Source organism: Gobius niger (assembly GCF_951799975.1).
Source record: "Gobius niger genome assembly, chromosome: 14".
Lineage (NCBI taxonomy): Eukaryota > Metazoa > Chordata > Actinopteri > Gobiiformes > Gobiidae > Gobius > Gobius niger.
Window position 1 is genome coordinate 17,388,938 of NC_136865.1, and position 25,270 is coordinate 17,414,207.

Consider the following 25,270-nt stretch of genomic DNA (forward strand, 5'->3'; position numbering starts at 1 on the left):
CTGACCTGACTCACTCCAAGTTGATTAGACAATGGATGTTACCTATTTTACTTTGGTAACATACTCATACATGATTTGATGTTTTAGGCAGATTTGTTTTAGTGGATGCTCTTTCTGAAGCAGCTCAGCAGAATAAACCATATCAATTCATAGTAAATATTTGGAAATATATATTTAAAAAAAAGTATCTCCCTTTTTTATATACATTCTTTTGCATTCTTGGTTAAAATACTTTCTATTGCGGATCTTTACTCAACAACCACTGCTTGCTTTTCATTTTGCACAAACCCAGAGTGGCAAGGTCCAATTGTACGGTTGCCGGGCAATGAGCTCACAGCGGTCGACCAAAACAACCTCACTCTCTCTCTCTCTGTCTCTCTCTCTCTTTTTCTCCCCCCCCCTCTCTCTCTCCTTTCCCTCTCCCTCTGTCTCTCTCTCTTTCTGTCACTCCCTCCTTCAATCAGCCTCCAAGTGCACAGCTCTAGTAATGATGTCATCACACACACATATCTCAGTTCGACCTTGGGTTGCCAGACACGAGTGTGTGTCCAGAGCACTAGAGATTGTCATTGAATCCAATATGCCAAAGGATGCAATGTGTTTCTGGTGTAATTCTCACACATTTTATTTATTTTTATTATCACCTTCAGGCTTAAAGTAACACGTTTTCATTTTCTGCCACTTTTAACCCACAAGTGTGTGCTGTGTATTGCCCATTCTGAAATGCTCTGCAGCACACTCAAGTGGCTGCTCTTGGCCACGCTCTGCGTGAGATGAGACATCCATCATTTGATTACAGAAAAACTAGAGATGGGGAATCTATGGACACACCATAGGAAGAACTTTAATGGACAAATCCAATGGAATTTTCTGACTGCACAAATTTGTACTTTGGAAAAATGTCGACATCTGAAATGTGGATGAGTTACCTGAAACTTGTATACCATGTTTAGATATAATTTAGTAATTTAGTCCTGTCTTGGCCTGGTGGTGCTTGGAAGGTCAAATATTTGATGTCACGTTTGGCTGAGTAATATTGTCATTGTCTCCTTTAAAATGGCTTAATATCTTTGTTGCTTTTGCTTGACTTGAACTCCTTGCCGTGTTTACATTTCATCAGCTATCTCTAAACACACAACAGAACAGCTTTACGCTCAAGTGTAAAGATACAAACTCTTAAAATAATTACTGAAGTCCGTTTGTGGCCCAGCTGTGCCTCTGCCAGGCTGTAGGGCAGTGAGCCAGCACAGCGAGGTGAGGAGAGTGGTGAAAACACTAACTGGCAAATCAGTGGCCAATTAAAAGCACTCAGCTGCAGTGTGTGTGTGCGTGGGGTGTGCGTGTCCTTGTCTGACTGCCAAGGAGAGGCCTGGCACCGAATGCATGCTTCCTATTCTCTCAGCATGGCCTTTTCTAAACATACACTTGAAGCGGCTTTATCCCATTGTCTGATATTGAGGACAAATGGGATTCCTTTCTTGGTTAGGGCTTTTAGTTTGAACAGCAAAGTATGGTGCGACTCCACCCTTTGCATAATGAAGTTGTATAACCTTTGTAAAAGCTCAAGACACTCTGCCTGTACCACACATATTTCATACAGCTCTGGAGACAATGCTGTGAATAGGCAGAGCTGTGATAATAGAAGGGTGTGTTCGTGTTGACTGAGTGATAGTTGTTATGTTGGAGGCACCGATTTTAAAAGAAAATGCTGCAACTCTCTTCCTTGCTAATTCATCCAGACTTCTTTGCCACAAGCTTACGCATACTTTCTTCTTTCACCTGGTGGGGCAAACCCTGGACAATGACACAAGATAATCTGTCAATGCCGTATTAATTTATGCATGTAAATAACTGACTGTAGAGATATTGTGTTGGATGGTCAGGAATGGAACAGCTTCTTTATGAAAAGACTTGATGGCAGGTCGGCTGAGCTTGAACACTCACCTCACAAAGAGGGAAGGTTTTAGATTTGACTCCCGGACCATGTGAGGTCTTTGTGGAGTTTGCATGTTCTCCTTATGTCTGGGTGGGTTTCTTCAAGTATCCCTCAATGAACTAGAAACATGTGGAAAAAGGCTAATTATCCTCCTATAGTTCAAAATATGCAGTACAATGTAATGTGCTATGTAGCAAACTGTGATCACTTGTACCTCTGGGTTACGTACATGGAGGAATAATATGTATCTGTAATTTGGAGGAACATAATGTAACAGACATAACCTTAAGCCCTAAGGGTCTTTTGTCTTATTACATTATGTACCTCCAAAGTACTCAATCTATAACAAGTAAGTAGGGGGGTTGCTTGAAGGTGGGCTACTGTAGATCATTTACAGTTGGCACATTATAAGCAACTAGAGCTGACAGTTAAAAGTTATAGCCCTAATTCTGTACCAAGAGTCCGTAAATCAATCAAAAACCTGCCCAAAGTCATATCCATCCAGTCATGTGTTTTTATGAAGAGTTTGATTAATGGTCGCTACTTCAAGACTGAGTTTACTCTGACTCTAAATGGCTAATATAAAGATAGGTGAGCTGCTGCCCAAAATTTTTATTGATTGGTTGAAGTGACATTAAGGACAGTGCCTAATAGTAGCTTATAACATTGCAAGATATGCTCATCAATGTCATCTCCAGCCAGAAGAGTTGGGTTTATGAGTAAGTATTTCAATCCTAAACTGCTATTATTGCAATGACATTGATTAGATAGCATGTTGTTAGCGAAACTACTGCTTGTATAAGATTTGAGATATTGATGAGTCCCATTACGGCCTTTAGAGGGAGCTCCACCTACACTACAAGAAAAAGCTCTGCATACTCTGCAAGTTTCTTTTCAATACAAAGATATTATATTATTAAGTGCAAACAATGATATATAAAAAATTATAAAAACACAGTTAGAAAAATAAGATATTCTTAGTAGTCATCCATGTGTAGGTCTGAGCGCTATCGTTACCATTGCATATTTCCTTCATGATATCAGGACACAAAAGCAGCTTAAATTCTAATACTAAGTTGTAGAAGTATTTTCACTGTACAGACAAGGTTATTAAGTAAACAGAACAAGAATGTGAGTAACGAAACAGTTATAAGTGAAGGACAGTAGTACACACAAGGTAACATTCTTTCTTTTTTTTTTACCGTCTCCTCTTCAAAGAGCCGCTCCTCTCTCGTGGATTGTGGCTGCTGTGTTTGAGCCTGAATGAAAAATGGCTTGCGGTTGCCGAAGGTATTTCCCTTACATTACTGTGAGGCTGCCAGGTCAGTGCTGCGCTGTACTGTACATTCTTCTGACCGGCAGCTGCAGACACTACGTCATTCCCTGAGGCCTGTCGTGTGAAGCACTCAGTGATAAACGATGAGACTTTATGGGGCAAATACAGCTGTTCTATGTTATAATGACACATTGTGGATTTGAACCATATTTCTCTTTCTTTTGCTTTCGACATGCGATTTGAACACCCTCATTTTTCTTCTGTGCATGCATTTGATGTCGAAGTGTAAAAACATGAACATGTTTGACGGATTTGAGAAACTTGTGGGAGAATATGCAGCGCATTTACCTTGGACTGTGCAATTAATAATATTTTAAGCATCCCGTTAAAATCTCCGGTGCTTTTTAATTGACAGGCCTACAACATCTGAAGGATTCAATTTTTTTCATACTTTAGCTAACCTGGCCATGTGTGATAATGTAACTCAATGTAACTGCTATTTGGACATTTCTCTCCTGTATCTAACATGCCAGAATCCATACTTACACTGTTATCGAAAAGTCAAAAGGCTATGTTTTGATTCCCGCCTTTAGTATTGCTCTACTTTTCCTCTTTTGCACATCTGGCTCGTGCGCAGCCTTTTGGTCAATTTGAATGAGTGTCGTAAGACTTACGGGAGACGGAGAGGAAAGAATGCAGACTGACTGACGAAGTGACGAGCACCAGACATACTGTAACTGTGCCAATGCTTAGTCACATACAAAGCTGCACGCTTGTGATTTCCCAACCTTTATATCTAAAACTTAAAAGTCCCCTTGAAGTTCTAAACTCACTTTTTGGAGCTTTTAATTGTCTGTTTCTCACGTGTTAAATCCTGATCATCTCCTCTTCTGATCTCATGAGGTGGTCGCCTGTGATTTTAAAGTCCAGGCAGCTTCACCAGGATCGTTGTTATCATTTTAGCACATGTCTTGCTATTAACTATGTGTTATTGGGAGCAGCAGTTGATTTTAAGCTTATTGAAACTCCCCATTGTGCAAGCAAGGGATGAGTGCAGGGAGGAGTTTCGTATATGGTCAAAAATCAGGGTTGCATTGCTTTTATTAATCATCAATACACAAAGGTGTCCAAGCATTTTTCATAATCCCTAATAGATCCCTAATAAATGATAGTAAGCCATAGTAAGGTAAATATCCTCCTACACCGCTGTATTTAAAGCCTTGATCTCAAACCACTAGCCTTGGATACCGGTGCCTTGTTTTGTTTGTTTACTCCGACTGTGAGCTGTCCACTCCACTGTTCTTTAAATTCACTCAGCCGTTCTCCCTAATGCGGTTACACTGAACTGTTCCTGACTCGTTTAGCCGGCCGCTGCTCCTGATTGGACATGATGGATCGCGACACAGCGTTTTGTATTTGTGCGGCTGCAAACACTCTGTGAGGTCCCCCATATATCAAGGGCTCCTGTCAAATGTAGCTGTTGTGCTGCTGTCTGTGTTTGCACAAATTTAAACGTGCAAGAACAAACTGCTTTTGCAACATGGAACAGTTAAGAGAACAGGAAATGTGTACTGACAGAGTAGGATTTTACAATATTGTTGTAAAACTATGATGAAACATATGGGGAGGGGGGGATATTTTAAGTTTGAAATATTCTCCAGTGAAATCAAACATTTCCAACCTGTTACTATAATTACTATAACTGTAGCACTTATCATTATTTTTTAAAGCAGAACTAAGTAACTCATGCCCCTAGAGGCCATAAGCGCCACTGCAGGTGTCGTAGCATGTTGCGTTTTTTTTTTTTTTACTGCAACATGCCGTGAGAGTAAATACTACGCTGACAGAAAAGACAAAAGGAGAGAGGGATATTGTACAATGTCCCACAACCTAGTTATACAATGGAGATAATTTTTGTCACTCGTTAGCCTGTTAGCTTCTTCTTCTTCATGATTCCATTAGTGTGTATTGCGCCTCCGGGTCGGAGCAGGGAAAGTTTCTGGCCCCGAGACACCAGGGAGAGATGAAAGACCCCCCAATCATCCCATCAACACTTGTATTGCCCCCAGAGGGACTACGGAAAGGATTTATTAAAGTAAACAAGTTACTTAGTACTGCTTTAAGTTACTATAAAATTGCTCAATTTAAGAATATCTGATCTTGATTTTAATAATTTGGACTATTTACATATTTAACAAATGTGTTATTGCAAAATAACAGTGCAACAGAAATGGGTGTATTCTTTCCATGTAAACAAACAAAAAGCACATGGTGACAAAACCAAACAGAAAACAAACAAAAACAAAAAAAGCAGAAATTGGGGAACATTTACATTAAGATAATAAAATACACATTACATACTTTTTGATTGGTCACTTGTCATGTAAAAAAAAAAGTCCTTTAAATGAGTTTTTTTGCTTACTCAAATCAAGATGAGAATTCTACTATCAGGAAAATGTTATTTTTTTCTTAATCACTCTTTGCAGCTACAAAATACACCCGGAAAGTAAATTCAGCATCACTACCTAAAAGTTATCGACTGGGACCTCTTCTGTCCTCCCTTGTCCTCCGGTTCACCCTCTCTATCTCAGTTTTTGTGTGACGTCCCATGCTGTGCCTCGTTGGCTGCCTTTTTCCTGCCACCATCTGCTTCTTCATCCTCTTTTCCTTTCTGTTCTTTCCTCTTTCCCTCGGCCCAATTTAGCTCAGAGTCCCTCCCTTTCCCCCGCCATGATTTTATGTGCGGCGTGACGTCAAAGCCCAGTGATTCCTACTGTACATTTTACTAGTACATACTTTCTGGCTTGTCGCTGAGTATGTGTGCGCAGACAAGCCAATCCAATCCTGCTGCCTTTAAAGCATCCTCATTTCCCCTTTTGTCATCCATAACATTACAAGTTCATTCCAAGGTGAAAAACGATGAAATATTCAACGCGTTGGTCACATCAGGTCACACACACACCGACACGCACAGTTCTGCCACTATTCAGAGTTACATCACATCCCTTTTAATATTTAACCAACATTACGTAACTTGTCAGGATTTTCACTTAGTAATCGACTCTTTCTGCAACTGCACTGCTGCAAACTCCATATCTGCATCAGGTGTTATGAAAGATCATTCATACATATTATTCACATATCATATATACTTTACTGCATGACACTACGTAATACATTTACAGTTGCGGTTGTTAAAGTTGGTGTGATACAGCGTTGTTAGGGGACGGATATTTTATTTCGATTGCGCTTTTCACATGATACAATTCCCCAGAAACACTTCCCAAGGGACCTTTTTTTTTTTTTGGCAGTATTTTGAGTTGTTGTAACATGTGCATTCCTCCATTGTGAGATCAATAAATTCCTATCTTAAATGTGTCAGAATTTGCCTCTTCGCCTGTGATATGTATTCCTAATCCTAATCAGAATACTGGATTTTAAGAATGAAAGGTGCCACATTAAGCATGTCTCTGTTTAAATCTTGAATTATCTTGAAAAGACTACGTTACAGTGTAGTTTTTTAACTTGCTGTTTTCTTTCAGCAGAGAGTTCCTGAGTCATCGCAGCACGGTGTTCTGGGAAACTCGGGACCCCTCTCCATGGGCGGCGCCTCCTGCTGACAGACCAGGGCAGACTGGTGGAGCTGGTAAATGAGGTGAGAAGAGCTCCTATGGTTAGAACAAACACTGTGCTGCAGTCGTCACCACTGCATACAGGCTATTTCATATCTTTTCAACGAGCAGACCCGCGTTATTACCACTGAGATAAATAAACAGGTCACCCCTGCATCATCCTTGGTTATTGAGTTGAGGATTTTTGTATTAGGCATCAGTGTGTTGTATCTACATTTGAATAAATGCACATTAGATTGAAATGTTTTACACTAAACACTGAACTTCACAATAACACCCCATGGAAACAAGAGTGAATGGGTGACTGGTTCCTTACTATAAAGCGCTTTGGGCCTGATAAAGGTTGAAAAGCGCTATATAAGTTGAGTCCATATACCATTTTCTCCAGTTCGGCTTTACCCAAATCTAAAAGCTTCTTGACTGCCTATAGGCCAGTGTAACGCCGTATTTGAAAGCTGAGACCTTAAAAATTGATCTAAATGGATTTTTTTCCTTGCGTTGTTGCCGTGTTGTCGTCACTCTTGTCACATTCTTTCTTTATCTAATTTTGCCACTTTTTGTTGCTCTATTTGTTGTTGGGTTTTTTGGGCTTTTTTATTGCGTTTTCCTCACATTTTTCTTTTTCACTTCTGTGTTGCGTTTTTCTTTCATTGCTTTTATTGGTCACTTTTTTCTTCTGGGTAAAGCCAAACTGGAAAAAAAATGCTCTGTTCTGGTTAATCTCAAACACATATTGATTACTATCTTACATTTTGTTGTTGTGAAAATGCTATATTGATCTAAAAGAGCTCCTGTGTTTCCTCCTGTCGCTAGTATCAGGGCTGTAGTGTGTTGTTTTATAGCTGTGAAGCTTTGGTGTTGTTTTTTCCCTCTCGATGCTCTGGTGTGCAGGATGTAAGGAGAGCGCTTCCTGGTTACGTAGGGCCACAGGAGGAGCCTTGCATTAGCTGACATCGCGGCAGTAAAAATTGTCACTGCAGAAGATTAAAAAGATGACTTAATCATGCTCAAAATGCAAATCCTAGCGTGTTTTTCATGAGGGAACAACATAACATAGCGTGTTACAAAGTCAATTTTGAATGCATGTCCGGCAGATGGACAAATACTGTAATACATAATATTATCATAAACTATGATTGTCATTTCTGATAATCGTTGAATTTAAACCTTTGGTACCATTTATCATTACAATCCCTTGCCTCAAACTAAAAGCTAAACTCTGTATTGCCATTCTTGACTATAAACAGTCGTCAACTCATTTGTCTACTTATAGGTTATTTTTAATGCGACAGTTTTATTTCCCCCATTGAATATCTGGCTTTTATTGTAGCCAAAAGCCTTTTCCTATTTTGCTGCTTAGCCTGACAGTGTTTGCCGACCCATAAATGCAGCAGATTGAAGCATTCTTTTGTTTAGTGAAGGAAAAAGGTGAAACACATCTCATTATTTGCACTCGGGGGGTGAGAATTCCTTGAGATGCTCCGGATTGCTTGACGCCTTTAAATACTTATAGGCTTGGGGTCTTTCTGTGAGAATGAAAGCCACACTGGCAGAACTGGGAGCGTGAAGAAACGCTCTATAAATAATGTTTTTGACAGCTTGTAGTGTACCAGACATTCTAGCTGATTTTCTGTGCTATTACCGACTGTGTCATATATCCGCAGTGAACTACCGCGTTGCCTCTTTGATTCTCTGCTGTGTTTTGTAGTAATATTGATTTATTTCTCTCGTCTCTTGGGGAATGTTGAATCGCTGGGGTCAGAAAAAAGCACCTCTTTGAGTTGTGGCCGATACTTTTGCGCGCGATGCGTTTCAGTAAAGCCAATGCGAGAGCTGAACTATATGAACTCAAGCTTCTGTGCATTTGATTGATAGTCTGTCCTCTCGCGTCCACGGCATGTTTGTGGCTCATTGCAAATCAATAAAAAAAAATCCAGCTAACTTTTTTTTCAAGCTCTCTGCGTGATTGCTTTGGAGATGTAGTTTTCCCTTGGGCATCCTGCGCTCATTGCCCGCTGTAAGCAATAGCTGTTCTGTATAATAATGCTTAATATACAGAGTGGAAATTTGGAGACTCACCTCAAAGATTGCCCGGATAATTGGCAGGTTGTGTCTCAGTGCAGCAGTGAAGTGCCCACACATGCTGCTAATATCTCATCATAGACTAATTAAAAACTTTGTAAGATTACACTGTGCTCACATCAACAGTGTGCATATTGAAAGGTAGGTTCTGTAGTAAACAAAAGCAAAACAAAAGCTATTGAGCCGTAATGTACAGTCAATCACATAAAGATCGTTTGGATTACAAAACAATACTCATCTTCTTCCACAACAGACTTTGGTGTTGGCGACAACTTGGACTTGAATCATTCACTTAGTGCAGCCGTCTCCAACAGGCGAATCATTCTGGCCGGCGGGATGATTCTATTTGGCCCACAACTTGTAGAGCACAAATTCCCGAGTATGTAAAAAAGAAAAAGTAAGTTGTGCGGAGTTAAAGCAGTACTAAGTAACTTTGTTAATAGGATGATCGGGAGGTCTTTCATCATCAAAACCATCCCTTCTCTGACCCGGAGCACTAATACACACTAATGGAAGAAGTTAACAGGCTAACGGGCAAAGCTAACTGTGGACTAGTGCCCCTTTGTCTTTTCTGTCAGCGTAATATTTATTCTCACGGACAATTAATGAGAAAAAAAACGCAACATGCTACGACACCTGCAGTGGCGCTAATGTCCTCTAGGGTCATGAGTTACTCAGTTCTGCTTAAAGAATCTTTAAAGAAATAACCAGAATGTTCACGCCAGCCACTAGGGGGCAGCTTAAACAAAAAAGGAAATGATTCCACACATGTCCAGCAGAGGGAACTGACATAAGAAGAGATCAGGACGTAAACAACACATTAAAGTCATGTGGTAAATCGTCAGTCTGCCCCAGCGGCGGCTATGGCTACAATAGCAACTTACCATCGCCAAGTGTGGAGTGAATGAATAATGAATACAGTGTAAAAGGAACTTATGACACAGGCTTGTACAGCGCAATGCAAGTGTAAGCCATTTTTATTAGGCTACAGTCCACTTAGGCTCCTCGATAGTATTTTCCCGAATAAAACATATTTTAATGGAGCTTTTGTTTACGGACCCTGGCAATACACTTCCGATATATTTTCAGTTCGGTTCAGTTCAAAATTTTTATTCAGCCATGGCGTTATTACAGACATAATAATAACAACAACAGCAACAGCAAAGTATTCAATGCTGAATAGGAGCATGAGGAAGACATTGTCTTATAAATTTCATGCCCCTTTTTTTTTTTTCAAAAATCTGAGCTGGCTCTGAACAGACAGCTCGCCCGTTTTTGATTTGTTTTAGCCTTTATCAAGGTACAATAATACTTTACATCTAAATCAAGGACTGTTTCATATTTGTCAACATTGGTTCTTATGTTTCGTTGCCTTCGTATTTTCCAAGTACATTTTTTTTTACATTTATTTTGGGCCCCAGTGAAATTTACATGGAGACCCCTGGCATAGTGTCTAATAATCATAATGTCTGATATGTTGTCAAAATGTTAGCATTTGGAGATTCATTGCACATTCCATATGAAAAGAGTTATTTTTCTCATCAAAGCATTTGGACACTATATTGTGTTTACCACTAGAATCAACTCTATAGTTGCTGGTACCTGTTCCAGGAAAACAAGGTTGTTGTTGTTTTTTTGCTCTTAACGTTCAATTTATAACATCTGATTTATAACATTAGATCCCTGTGACAGTGCTTTGTAAGGCTGCTTGATAGAGCTCAGTATGTTTGTACAATTACTGCCTTTTGTTGCAATCATTAGTCCAGTTTTATGTCTCTGGATTGTAGAGGTTAATCACCTGCATGTTTTAAAAATAGTTTTGGTGCCGCTGCACTCCGCTCGTCACCACCTTTCACCCTGATCTGATCTGTTAAATAAGCCCACGGACCAAAATATCCTTATGAAGAGATGGTCCATGGACAAAAATGAGCATGCTTGTTATCCAAAACAGAATCACAATAACATTTATACTAATGCAGCCCTAGATAGCAAATCCTTGTCCACTACTTGCAGTAATTCTGATAAAACAGCTCTCCTGCTACTGCGTTAGAAAAAAAAGTAGTGAAAGAATGTTTCAAGTTTATCATTGACCCCCAAAATTTGTGTTGTGACCCTGTGCATGCTGCTCTGTCAGTGGAGACAGATGATGCTGGGATGGAGCCATGAAGCAGCCTGTTTTCTGTGGTCTGACATTTAGATCCTTGTCGGGGGAGTAAGGGAGTACCCCGCGGCTGTGTCTATTAGTCTTTTAAATATAGCCTTGTGCACTGGCTGGCTATGCTCGAGTTTTCGTAATATGAATTGTAAAATAAAGCTCGTCTTTCAGAAGATGCCCCCCTCCTCCGCCCTCACACAAGCCGCCCGTCACTGTCGAGGTTGAAGTGTGATGCTGGTGGATGTGTGGGTGAGAGAGAGAAGAGTACCGCTGCTATTCTTGGCTGGCTGGGGAAGTCTTGGCTCCCTGGCGTATGGGAAAAGTGCTCTTGGCAAGTGTTGAACCCAGGCATTCCATTATGCTAGCCTCTTGAAAAACACTACACATACACAAAAACTTGTCTTTTCGTCAATTCAGGACTGAGTGAGTATCGACTGGATTCACTCCCCGGGGAAGAGTCACTCAAAAGACAATTCAGCTCTTACTGAATACTACATTAAGGACTGGGTGGCTCTATCGTTCATGACATATTTTCACACAGATAAATCAGTTGTACTTCGCATTTCTGTGTATGCATTAACAAATACCTCAATAGTTTGTACTTGTAATTTGTTTTGTTTAATTTTTGTTACATTCAGTCACTCCCCTCTTCATAGTAGTCAATCTTAATATTCCAATTTAGTTCTTTTTTCATGATTTTTAGCTGATTTTAGTCATTCTCTGAAGTAATCACGTAATTCACTGTTTCTGTTTCTTCTGCCGAGATGCTCCGTTCTGTATTTCTTGGATTTTGTTGCATCATAGATGAAGCACAAAACTGTCTCACTCTTTGTTGCTTTAGAGACAACAAAAATGATATTATGTACACTTATTCAGTACCATGATTTCTCCCACTTTTCATGTTTATTTCTATTTTCTTTTTTTGTCATGGAAAGTCTGCATGTAAAACGTTGTTGATTGGACCTTGAGTAGTGCTCTCATGTTAAAGAAGATTGTGCTGCAGGATGTGAGTAAGCTGGAATTTCCTTTTATCATTGTTTGCTTTGCGTTCATGGACGCTGATAGAGCCGGGTAATAATGTTGTTGAAAGTGTTTTTGTGGCGTGAGACACAAACAAGTGGGTCGTCTTCTGTCACTTCTGTCTTTGTCTCCGAGTCCGCGGTGGTAAAGTCACTCACGCATCGTGGTCATTCTGAATATAGGCCTCCATTGTTCAGTGCCACTGCCAGTGTGAAGTGGAAACCAGCAATAACAAATAAGGCATAGAAAGAGTGAGTCAAGGTTGAGACCAGTGTTTTGCCAGAAAAGATACTACTCACCCGGTTACATTTACAAGTAACAAGAGTACAAGAGTAACTTTTTAAGTAAACTGTTCTTGGAGTAGTTTTGTCACATGATAATCTCTTTGTATGTACTTTTATGTAATATTAAATTTAAGCACCAGTCTAGTAACCATCATAAACAAAGGCTTTTTTATTTGTCCATAAAGCAGTACTAAGTAACTCATGCCCCTAGAGGCCATAAGCGCCACTGCAGGTGTCGTAGCATGTTGGGTTTTTTTACTCATTAATTGTCCGTGAGAGTAAATACGACAGTGACAGAAAAGACAAAGGGAGAGATGGATATTGTACATCCAATTACACAATGGAGATCATTTTTCAACTTGGCTGTAAAAACTATTTAAGTGGCGCTAGCCCGTAGTTAGCTTTGCCCATTAGCCTGTTAGCTTCTTCTTCGTTATTCAATTAGTGTGTATTGCGCCTCCAACTCATAGACAGCAATGTTGCAATTGTGGTTTTCTGGCCAGAGACACCAGGGGGAGATGAAAGACCCCCCAATCATCCCACTAACACTTGTATTACTGCGGAGGGACTATGGAAAGGATTTATCAAGGTAAACAAGTTACTTAGTACTGCTTTAATATTTAAAAAATAAATGTCTTTTTTGCCCAGCCCTCAACATAATTTTAATTCATTTTTCAACTTATTATACAATTAAATGTAATTCTAATCTTTCATTTAAATGGGTTGCCTGATGGTTTCTCTCAAGGACAATGGCCACAATACACTTTTCATTCAGAAATGGTCCAAATGCCCTGTAATTACATGCTGTATGAATGAATGAACATGCATACAATAGGTGCATCTACTGTTATCGGCCCGGCTTGCTGCTGCGTGACGCGTGGACACCTGTGTGCATGGTGAGTGTTTTGTTTGTTTGTAGAGCGCTCTGTGAAGCATGAGGAGGGGTGAGTGGCTGGCGGCTGTGTGTGAGCCTGCATGCTCAACCAGTGTCTGACATTTCTGTAAAAAAGGTGGGAGGCATTGTTCAAATGACAAGGGCGCCTGCTGTGCCGTATTTCCCGTCTCTCCTTCATTCGTGCAGTACAAGCCGATTAGTCCACACATGAATATGACTGTGACAGGCCCGGCTTCAGTGCGCTGTCCTGGGCGTGGACAGCGTTTGCCCCTGCGGGAGGTCATTGCAGTGCCACGCTCCCTGCAGCTCCTCAGAGTGACTTGTCCCATAACTGCATCGTGACTAGAAATATTCAAAGACATAAAGTGGCATTTCATTCAACCACCGCGAGGTCACATGGGGTACTTGACTGACAGGTCATTTCTCTGAAGAGGTAATTATTTTAAATGCTCTTATAAAACACTCTTTGCTGTGTATTACATTACATTCTCACTGAAGCTGGGAGAAAGACATCAGCACTGATGTATAAAAATGCTAAATTGTGTTCACAGGCATTGTATTTTTCCCTATAACTTCCACTTGGTTTGTAGAGTAGCGCAGTTTGCACCCTCTTCTCACTGCAAGGTCTGTCGTTTTTTTCCAGGGCTGGTGGCGCTTTTATTTTAATAGTTTTCACCTGTATCTGTGTAGGTTTCGACTTGGTGCTCTGGTTTACCCCATCACTAAAAACATATATTGTACAAATGTTTTCTTCTTCACCTACCACGTGATAATCTTGCATGCATATTTACTAACATAAACAACGCTGTGTTAGACAGACAAATAAACACTCAATTCTACAGCTGAATCTGCATACTCCTCAATTTGTTGTGTGATATTGAGCTCCGTGCACATGTGCGCTTGGCATATTTGCTGCATGTGTGTCTGTGTGTACACTCAGGGATTATAGAGCAATAGAGAGGCTTAGCAGTGATTTGCCCATCCATTCCAGTCCCTCCCTAATCCCACTGACACTCAGGCATACAGTGCACTTCAATGTGGCTGTGAGGAGTAGGGATCTAAAACTGTGTACGCGGATTAGGACCTTTGTGAATGGATGGATCAGGCTGAAGAAGCACACGACACGATGAGTAAAATGCTCAGCATTTTTGGAGACAACAACGATAACAGATTGACATAAAAATATGTGGCCTACTGTTGATGTGGAATTAGTTGTGTAGTTAATGCTCACAAGAGCATTTTTCTTGTGTTTACAATATGAAACAGTAAACAACTAAATTCAAGGCAGAGCAATTCACAAACATCAACATTTAGACATTTAGTCATTTCACTAATAGTATTGATGCACATTTTGTAATTTATACTTACAAAGGAGCTAAGGCAGTATTTGTATTGCTACTCTCACCTGTGTTTGTGCAAGTCATGTATTGTGGATAAGAACCAAAAGTCAAGATCACGTTTACAAGTGGTCAAATCCTCCGCAGGGTGGTTCTATGAGGAGCTCAGTTACCCAGGATGAGCTCAGAGTACAGCTGCTGCTCCTCCTCCTTACTTAGAGCCTAATACGGGTTTATTTTCTGTGTCGCTACACTGACTATACAACTTCATCGATTCCCTCGCTTCCTGCTGTCCAATCCTTTTCCCATAATAATCCCCTGTGCCTCTTTGAACTCCGCCTGCCAGGCTCAGTGTGTGATTTGAAGCAGATGACATCATAGCTCCATAGCCCCGCTGTTGCTGCTCTAGTACACCTGTCTTTGTCGCAGTCACACATCTCTGCAGACTGATGGAGAGATGCCAAGATATACAGACGCCCTGACTTTTGCTGACAGAGGAAGAAGAAGAAGGAGAGTGTTGGAAGGGCCTCCCATTGTCATAACTGCAGCGTGGGCGAGCGAGCAGAGAGTGTGACAGAGAGAGAGAGTGCACTGTGGGATATGTATATGGCAGAGAGTGTGTGTATATATAGCAGCTCTTCATCAGTTTCCTTAGTGACTGGCTGCGACTGAGTCTAGTTCTCTGCTCCGTAGACAAACAGAGACGAGAAGGGAACAAGTGCAGCAGGTTTTGGTGAAAAGCGGTATCGCTACAAGAGTTCCTTGACTAGAGGGTTGATTAAAGTCAATTAGGAACACATAGCTTGTATCTGACCAAAGGGGTTCACAAGCCTCAGAAAGACTTTCTTGTTACACACACACACAGTACCCTTCATGTACTTGTGTTTGGGGAATGTTTTTTTCTCCTTTATTTCGCAAACGCTGCAGTGACGCACTATGTCACCATTCACTATGCCACAGGATCTAACAACAAGTCAAAAAGCGTGTACTCAATGCTGACTAGAAAGAGACATACCGTAGTCCATTAGGGAAAAGACAAAAAGTAGAGGTGATTATTGAGACAGATATTCATAAAACAAACACAAGTTGTTTTTCAGACACGCACTCTCCTCTGGACAATTTCCTGTGAATGCCATTGTCAGGAGATAATGTCAGGAGACTGTCTGGAGGTTAGTCAGTGTTGGACTATGGAGAGCTCACACGCTGAAGATGATTATAAAGATGACACGGCTGGGGATCTTCAGGTTCAGAAGTCTGTCTTCATATCAGAGTAATCGCTTGCTAGTTATTGAAATTACTGTGTGCACTTTAGGGCGTTGGTATGATAGCTATTTCTTTATTCTCTCTGTATACATTGTCTAACGGCAAGGACTTTAGAGCAACAGGTGGTCAATTTGCGAAGAAAAATAATTGTGTAACTAAGTGCTTTGCAAGTGTCGGTCCGATCTCAAAGCCACCTTAAATCACCTTTCAAAAACCACGTCTTTTCCTAATTGTTTTCCTCTGTTGTGGTCCTGCTGCGCCTCATATTCCATCCATTTCTCGGTTGGACACTGATTGGAAACTAACCCACACAAATGAGTTGTGATTAAATGCGGATTGGCTCCAATTAGACGCCGAGTCTAGGGAACGAGTGTGTCGCCCAGTCGCTAAGTTCAGCTCATACAAGGGAAGGACTGTGATGAAAACACACAGTCAAAGCTTCTGTCTGTGTTGTTTGTGGATATAGTCATTGAGTAAGGAAGTATCAAATCTGAAAGCTAAGTACCTAAAACCATCCTGCAATTTCCCTCAATAAATGAAAATTCCTCACATCCATCTTTACTTTGATCCGACTTGTAACTTTGATGGGAACAGGACATCACGAACTGGTCGCCATGGAGATGTTGTTGTTTTGCTGTGAGCACAGGTAGCCTAACATAAGATATTAATACATTCGGTCCTTTTCCAAGTCCTTTATTTTGATTATCCTCTGCAAAAATAGCATTGTCGTTGGCTATCTGTCTGGGCATCTGGAGCACCCTTAGTATTGCTGGCATGTTTGTGTACCAGCGTTTTATGACAAATAAACTGGAAAGTTACTCCAGTGTGGCTTTTAATTCTAGCATTTTAATTTAGTGGCTTTCATTGTTTGTAATCCAAAAAAATCAGGTATTGGGCCTTTAAGTTATTACTTGAACAACAGTACATTTCCAACAATACTTCCATTCATTTCCTGTACTTTTTTTTTTTTTCATTCATTTCCTATACTTGTTTACTGTTTTTATACATCTTTTGTCCCTACTTCTATTCCCACTACAAACACTGCCGCTAATACTACCAGAAATATTGCTATTGTGCCTAGTTTTCCTTCATTTTCTGCCATACATTGCCACGGCTACCTGCCCGTTTGTACTTACTATGGCTAAAAGTACTAGTCTCTGCAAACCGTTTTCCAATATCAATTAACTCAATTAAATGTGGAAATAATATTAAAGTAAACAAAAAATCTCATTATTTAAGCTTCCACATATATTTTCAAAGATTTACCAAAAAACAAACCCTGTTCCGTGTCTCTCAAACGCCTCTGTACTCCATAATAATTTCATGAGCAACCCAGTCAAATTGAAGTTGACAGGAAGTCCACCCAACACTAACAGGATGTCTCCTCTGAGCGTGTTTAGACCCACAGAGTCCGGAGGGACTCAGGACCAGCACAGAGTTTTTATGAACTGTTACTGCAAAGGCTCCTCTCTTACGGGGCAGCCCATTTCATCTATATTTACATCCAAATGAGCTTTAACTAGGTCACTAACTAACAGAAATAGACTCTGCTGCGCTGTGCGTGTAAGATGAGCAGTCCTGACATCTAGTGGACAAAAAACAGTAGTGTGGTCAGAAATCTGTGCAAATTGTGCAATGAAATAAGAGGCTGGTGAATGGATTTCACGCAGGACTTGAATGATTGTTCAGACTGTGTTTCTTTGGCGACACTACATCTGTTTAAATTAATCGCTGAGCTAATGTTAGGTCATGCTTTTCCAGGAAGAGGAACCTGTTGTGCGAAGTAGTATTTTTCTTCTTTCATGCACTTCTACCATAGCTCCTAAATGATACATGGGTAACTTATTCCCTTGTTTTACTAGCAAAATGTTTTAGTATCAACGAGATGCTTCTCAATAACTATATTCACCGCAAACTTTAACTCTGTAACTGATAAACCACAGAACTTCACTTCTTAAACAAGTCCAGGAGCATCAACATTGAAAACGTGACCAGCAAAATTGATACAAGAATGACAAGCATTTCACAGCATGTTTGTAGAAGTCTGAGTCTTACACTAATTGTTTTAAATTACTTGAATTTTGGATTATTTTATTTAACTTGTTTGATGACATTTCAGTCTGATCTTGCTTGAAATAAGAACAAGCCTCTGAAATAAGTGACAACGTATTGAAACAAGTTGTCAAAACATCTCACATTTAGATGAATGTTCATAATTTGAGTCATAATGCAGATATTCATTTGTCGCTGTGTATGACAGGTAAAACAAAACGGTGACTTGCAGCCTTGTAGTGAATGCTGTTGATTGTGATTGCGCAACCCTTCTTCTCACTCTTGTACAACCAATGAATAAGAACAACAAGTAAAGTTGTCCACTGTGGCGCACACTACAAATGACTGCGTACTAGCATTTCTCATGTTTCACTTTTTTTTTTCCCTTTTTTTCTTTTAACTTCGCTCCTCTACCCGGCACCCTCCCTCTCTCTCTCTCTCGCTCCCTCTTGCCCTTCCTACACACACTGCTCATGCACACTACTCTTTCTGTGCTTGTAAGCCGGGCCCGGGCGTGGGGCCAGCTGGCGTCTGTGCGTTTTTTGAATGAATACCTGATGAAGTTGGCTCGAGCGTGGCGCAGGGGGGGTGGTGAGGGGGGGAGCAGGGCAGGGGGTGGGTGGGAGGGCGGGGCGCTGGCTGGCATTCAGGCTGTTGCATAATCCACGCTGTCGAAAGCGCAGCATTCGGGACTCCCTCCCTGTAGGCGTGTGTACTGTTTAGGATCACTATACTATGAAGGCTGTACAGTCAGGGGGTTTTACAGTACAGTGTGGGGAGGGCGAGTCAGGGTTTTCCTCCTGGAGACAGTTTGGCAGACAGACTTTTTACACGGAAGTAAACAGAGAGAGGATGCAAGAGGAAAGTAGAAGTGGGCTACTTGTGCTGCAGTGGTGAGTACTCGCTTCAGAAGAAGAAGAAAAAATGAATGAAGAGCAAAAGAAGAGTGTCTGGGATGAATCGTGTCATGAATTTGTAAGTGGCCTACTTTCCCCACAGTTGTCTCTGCAGTTGAAATGTTTGCCTACTCTCTCTCTCCCCCCTCCCTCACCCCTGTACTCTAAGCACCCCAAGTGCAGCAATGTGGAGGGGTGAGAAAGTGCAAGTCATGCCATAAGGCCTAATATTGTTTTCTAATGTTTAGATTGTTTGCATCCACTTAAACATCTTTGATACCACTATACTGTGTGCTGTGTGAGTTGTTTAGTAATAGTTTGACAGGTTAAAGTGGAGGAAAAGCACTTTATTGATTGATTTATATCCAGCTTTCAAGTTTTCTTCCTATAAGTTTGCTCTGATATGATTTATGCCTATGCTTTGTTATGGACATCCAGCTACTCAATAGGGGAAGTCAGCTTAACATTTACTATATTCACGTTTTTCAAAACCATAGTCTGGTTTCATTATTGTTTATTGGCTTTTTGTTTTCATTGCACTACGTGCCCATGCTCACAGTTAGGCTCCCCTGTGTATATGCACAAACACTGGTGACTAATAAACCTAGCTCTGAGTCAGGCCCAAACAGAGGAAGAGTGTAATCCACCAGCAGCAGCACCGGACTTTCCACATGGACTATATTTAGAGTGAGGTAACACATCATACTGGACTTATCCCTTTGATCTCCATTATGATTATGACAAGGCTTGCATTGGCACACTAGAGTCTAAGTAAACACCTTTTACTCGTGAATATTCATAGAGGATGTTCACACACTTCAGGGTGAAAGGGGTTGAAGAGTGGGGAGAGAGATTTGCAAATTGTCGGTGCCCACGATCAAAGGACAAAACAGTGTTCTGCCGTATGCGCAGCAACCTTAACCACTAAACAGCAGCACAGTCTGTGGACTTTCTGTGTGTGGGGTGTCCATGTTCGCCCAGTGCCAGCATAGATTTCCTGCCGGTGCTCTGGTTTCCCATACCACTGAGAACATGCGCAATTGAGTGTCCTTTTGGGTGAGGACTTCCCTGAAAAAGAAATTCTGAATCTCACATTTGTCCTCTGGTAAACCGTCAGTCATTTCACTTCCACTTTTTTTTTTTCTTCAAGTTACAGGTTTGTTTGTTTTACTTATGTTGCTATTTTTAAACACTCTTGCTAGATTTTTTAAATTGCAGTTATTCGGCATGTTAAAACAGCATATGATGTGAAGTATATTTCTGCGTACACACTGCGTGGGTGGTACAAATGATCTTGAAGTTGAGACCTTGACAAGCCTTTTGTGGTAAGACGAGAGTATAACATACCCAATATGGATAATCGTTTCACACAACACTTAACCTCCATCTGTCACTGAACCTCAGGGTTAACCTACAAATCTGTCACAGAAACACAAGCATTTAACATTACATCATATGCGCCTTCTAGGTCCATTCTGAATGATGCATAGGTTAGCTGATACTGGGTGTTAAGACTATCAGAGCACAATGGCATAATGGACTTCGGAGATTCTTTCTGCTCTGTCTCTGGAGAGAGGCGAGATAGAAGTGAGTCATTGTCCCGTGTGTGTGAGAGACTGAAGCACATGGAGGGCACAGAGCTAAGGTTTCAGCTGATCCGCCACACACTACAAACTCAGCAAGATTCAGGTGACAGCGGTTTTCACTCGCCCCGTGTGGCATTGAAGGGATACTCTCTTTTCAGTAAATGTAGGTCATGTGCTTGTGTAGATGGAGCTTTTACTGTATTTCTTGCTTTACTTCGTTTTCTTTCTTTCTTACTTTCTACCCTTCATGACAGAAGCAGGGCTTAAACCGAGCCTATTTAACCAGATTAACCAAGCCAATTATTTTCCACTAGTAGTTAGAAGTTCACTAACTCCTTGTCCTATTGCTCTGCTTACATCATTCTCTGAGTGGCAGATTTATCTCAGTGACGTACAAACTGTCAGAAGTAGCAGCCGCAGAGCATTGTTAGTTAGTAAGTGTGATTTATGATCAAATCGACGCAGTGATCTGGGTTCTAAAGTGGTGTGATTTTTTTTTTTTTTTGCCAGATCACTCACTCCTAATTCCTACTTGAAATAAGAATATAACTGAATGGTTTGTTTTTAGTTATATTTGCACCCTCCGATCTCTGACTGCATCTCTGCCTAGTAAAAATGTTTCCCAATTTCAATTTCAGACCTTTCTTCTTATAGCAGGGTGTAGTGTCAGACGGTGCCTCTCAAGATAAAAGGCTTTAGTGTTGGCAGAAGGAGTCCACAGTGGCGTATGTGCCGTATAGTGTTGATATGAAGATTGATCTGACATGTCTGTGATCTGAGAGCTCACTGTAACACCTCCATTTTATTATAGGACTAAATCTATTCCATCAGGATCCTTTTGACAGCAACAGTGTGGTGATATACGTTGTTTTTGAAGTGGCTTGTGAGTCCTCTCCTTAAAATGTATGTTTTTTCCCTTTGGTATTGCCACATCAATAACAAAAAGCTTACCCTGATACCACAAAGTTGCATCTGTAGCATGTTAGAGTGTAAGATTAGCTCTAAAAACTTATGCCGTATGAATAAGGAGTTGGCTTATACCATAAAACACAAATGCAGACTTACAAGTACAACACAACTTTGCCTAAAAAAACACAGATCTAAACCAGTGTTTCTCATTGACTCCAATTGCCACGAATTTCAAAATAAAATTGAATTTAAACTAAATCATCTGCAATGCTTTTCGTCATAAAATTCTGTGAAGCACAACAAAGCTACAATGGAACTAAATGAACACAGCTATGACTAAAAGTGCACCTTTTTTAAGTCACCATGGGGGTCATTTATCAAGACAGGTGCTAAAGCTTAAAAATAAAATATTGCAATAGAAATAATTGGGCAATATACCCTACGTTGTGCAATCTATAAATTGCATACAGTCACAGTTTTTACTATTCAGAGAAACTGTTGTGCTAATGTTGCACATTTGCTGTACATTTGTAGTGTGTGAAAGTAATCCTCAACCCACTTTCAAAGAACTCTTGGCTTCAAAAATAGATGTACCACTTCTTGTGTGTGTGTGTTTGTGTGTGTGTGCGTGTGTGTGTGTGTGTGTGCGTGTGTGTGCGTGTGTGTGTGTGTAACTTAGGGGAAAAGAGTCTGTCAGCGTAAATGAAAGTCTGTGCGCGTCTAACCACAGAGGAGTGGGTTGGGAGGAGAGCTTGTGCTTGTACATAATTTATGGGATTCTCATCAAGCGCTCCATATTCTGCAGCAGGGGATCCTCTTTAACAGATGATACAACAACAATGTAAATGTTGTACGACATACCTCTGGATGGGGCGGCTTGTTTGGCTACTGAGGCTCTCAAAATGTTGAAATATGTCTTAGATTGTGGGATTAGACTGATCTGTATCTCTATATTCCCTGTATGTGCAAGTCTTTTGGATCTGCTTTGGCTCTTTTTGGGACCACTAGCATTTAGAATGGGTTCATAAAATTCATAAAAGTCTTAGGTCATTGAAAGCTCTATTCATTGCCCATGATATGTGTGTATATATGTTGTTAGTATGTTTGCTTCCAGTTTTCCTAACTACGGACTTGTCTCTGTCTTTCAGGATTACTGGGTGTGTGGGCAGACTTCCTGTTGAAGGGAAATGATTCCACATGAAGCGCGGCGCACTCGGGCCGTCGCTATGGGCGACAGCAGCAGGTGTGACGTTGAGACACTCTCCCTCCACAGCACTCAGACCACACCCAACCGCCGCTGAGGAACACCTAACCCAGAACAGCCCTCCCCTCTGCAACCATCTGCCCTTCATCTGTGCTTTCTTTGATGCAACAGACCTAATAGAGAGACAGGCAAGAGAAATCCACTGAGTCTAGACTTTTGAAAGAAATTGAACCAAGCTTTAGAGAGCTGAGTTGACATCAATATGAAGTCCAACCAGGAACGCAGTAAAGAATGTCTGCCCCCGAAGAAGAGGGAGATCCCTTTCTGCACACTACCATCTGAACGGCACTCATCCCCCACTATGGCGCCTCCTAGTGATGTCCCACGTTCAGAAAGCATGCCTTGGCTCATGGGTGGCAACAGCCAAGGGGTGCACCGCAGCACCACTCAGTTCGAACACAAGTCCCTCCCCTCCAGCACAGACACCTCCCCCTCCTCCTCGTCGGGGCGGCCAGTCTCATCATTCCCCACACTGTACACGTCTGCCCAGAACTCGGCTGTAGGAACTGTGCACTACACACAACTGCCTCCAAACCTGCAGTTCATCGCCTCCCCCTACAGCTCGACTTACCCTGGCTATATCCCCTCTCAGATTTTCTCCCCTCCTCCGCCCCCGCCCCACAGACCCCCCCACACAGAGAGAGGGCCCCATACAGAGAGAGCACCCCATTTGTCCCATACAGAGAGCGTGTCCCATACAGACACATCCCATACCAAATCGTCAAGCGCACGCACCTCCATGCCCCCGCCCTCTACGGACTCTGTTGCACCACACCACATACATCAACGAACTTTCTCCTCAACACATCACCAAGCTCACCATGTGCCACATTCACTGCACTCCCAGCATGCACTGAGGCATGGCATGTCTCAGGTTTTGGTGCAGTATGCTGATGGGCCTCCACGAAAAGACGAAGGGGGTTCTAGGCATAGAGAGCTCCATAATGGAGAGCTGGAACGAGGGCGACGGTTTGATTCCAAGTCAGGGAACAAGCTGCGGGACTCGGTATATGAAGCCCGTCCACGTGTTCTACCAACAGACTACGTTACCCATGATCCTTCAGGGCTCAGAATATCTGGCATGCTAATGCCCAATAGCCACAGTGACCACTCATTGTCGAGAGCTAGCCCTGATAAGCATTTATCTTCACATGTGGAAAGAGGTAGCATTGTGTCCGGCAAACCAGTCAGGACCCCCTCCTCGTCCAGCAGCACGTTTACGTTTCCGGCCCCGCCCCCTCCCAGTGTGGACAGTCTAAAGCCCCTTCTCCGCACAGCGTCCCCACAGACTGTGATCCAGACGACTCACAGCTCTACAGAACCACTGTCACTGGGACTGCCCTTCTCCCAACCGCCCATTATCGGCTACATCGCGGGGGCACCGCACTGCCTGCCTCAACACTTGCTCATTCCTGGTGCGCAGCCGGTCATCATCCCAGTGAGCGGGGCTGTGACATCTCTGGACACTGTCACGCCGCAGGGCGCCTCAGCCAGTCAGGCTGCACCTTCTCCCGCCAAGGGAGACAGTCTGGATGCCTCTTCTGGCCTGTTCCACCAAGCCTCTGCAGGGACAGTGGTTCAGGGACAGCTTCATCTGCCCATTGTCCCGGCTTCTCCAGGACTGGTCACTCCCTCTGGTGCTCCTCCTCTCTCTGCATCTAACAGCCCACTGCCCCACGCACTGCCACCGTACTTCATCAAGGGCTCCATCATCCAGCTTGCGGACGGGGAACTGAAGCGCGTGGAGGACTTGAAGACAGAGGACTTTATCCAGAGCGCAGAGATCAGCAGCGAACTCAAGATTGACTCCTCCACCGTGGAGCGCATTGAAGGCAGTCACACCTCACCCAACCTCGCCGTGGTGCAGTTTGCTGTGGGTGAGCACCGAGCACAGGTGAGAGATACAATGGACGTGTACAAGTATATAAATATATGAAAATATATTGACTGCAACCACAAGTGAGTGTTTCAGGACTTCAAGTGGCTTCTTGCAAGAAAGAGATTTGTTGATTTCAGTCCATATATACTATGGATTTAGCAGTGAGCACTTTCAAATTATTTTGTTAGATACTTTCAGTACCCAGTGTTTGTGGAAAGCAACATCAATATATAAAGACATATTTGAACAAACCTAACAAAGCCTTTAGTAACTGTTTAAAACAAATTTAATAGCCCAGATCTTGAGCAGTGTCTTAAAGGCCTCATGTTGAAGTCTTGTTAATGTACTTCATCTGACTGTTCTGTATCTCGTCCACCCACACTGCTCATCTCCAGCCTCCTCTCTCCGCCTCCAGCCCTTCTTTGAAAACATATCCCACAAAAGCTGACCATCGTTCAAAGACTTGAGCTTGTCTTTTGTACTCCCCCAGTGGCCCGACTTACTCTGAGAGGCGCTTGTAACTTTGAGCCGAGCCTCAGAGGAGATAAATGCATTGAAAATTACATAATACAGGAGGGAAAATATTGCTTGGCACTTGCCTTCAAAGACTGTTCAGTATTTATTTGGCTTGTTCTTGACAGTGTTCTCTTGTGCACCACACTCTTCACGCTACAATTCTTTTTTTCTACCTACCAATTCTCAGCTATGCTCTTGTCGTGCTATACTACCTACACATAAGAATGCAATCTCACAGAAAGACGGAGCTCTCTGGTTGCAAAAGAATCTGATTCACAATGGCATTTT

General features: G+C 41.9%; 1 protein-coding gene across 3 annotated transcripts in view; it reads left to right on the forward strand.

The window, feature by feature from the left end:
* Positions 1-25,270, forward strand: part of atxn1a (ataxin 1a) — a 67,375-nt gene that overhangs the window by 39,958 nt on the left and 2,147 nt on the right. The window contains exons 3-4 of one of the 3 annotated variants that reach the window (XM_079570493.1): positions 6,755-6,867; positions 22,472-24,481. In XM_079570493.1, the coding sequence (XP_079426619.1) occupies positions 22,790-24,481 (1,692 nt within the window). In that variant the 5' untranslated portion in view covers positions 6,755-6,867; positions 22,472-22,789. Of the gene's footprint in view, positions 1-6,754; positions 6,868-18,646; positions 18,826-22,471; positions 24,482-25,270 lie in introns of those variants that run through there. The other 2 variants (XM_079570494.1, XM_079570495.1) reach the window with 2 other exon arrangements.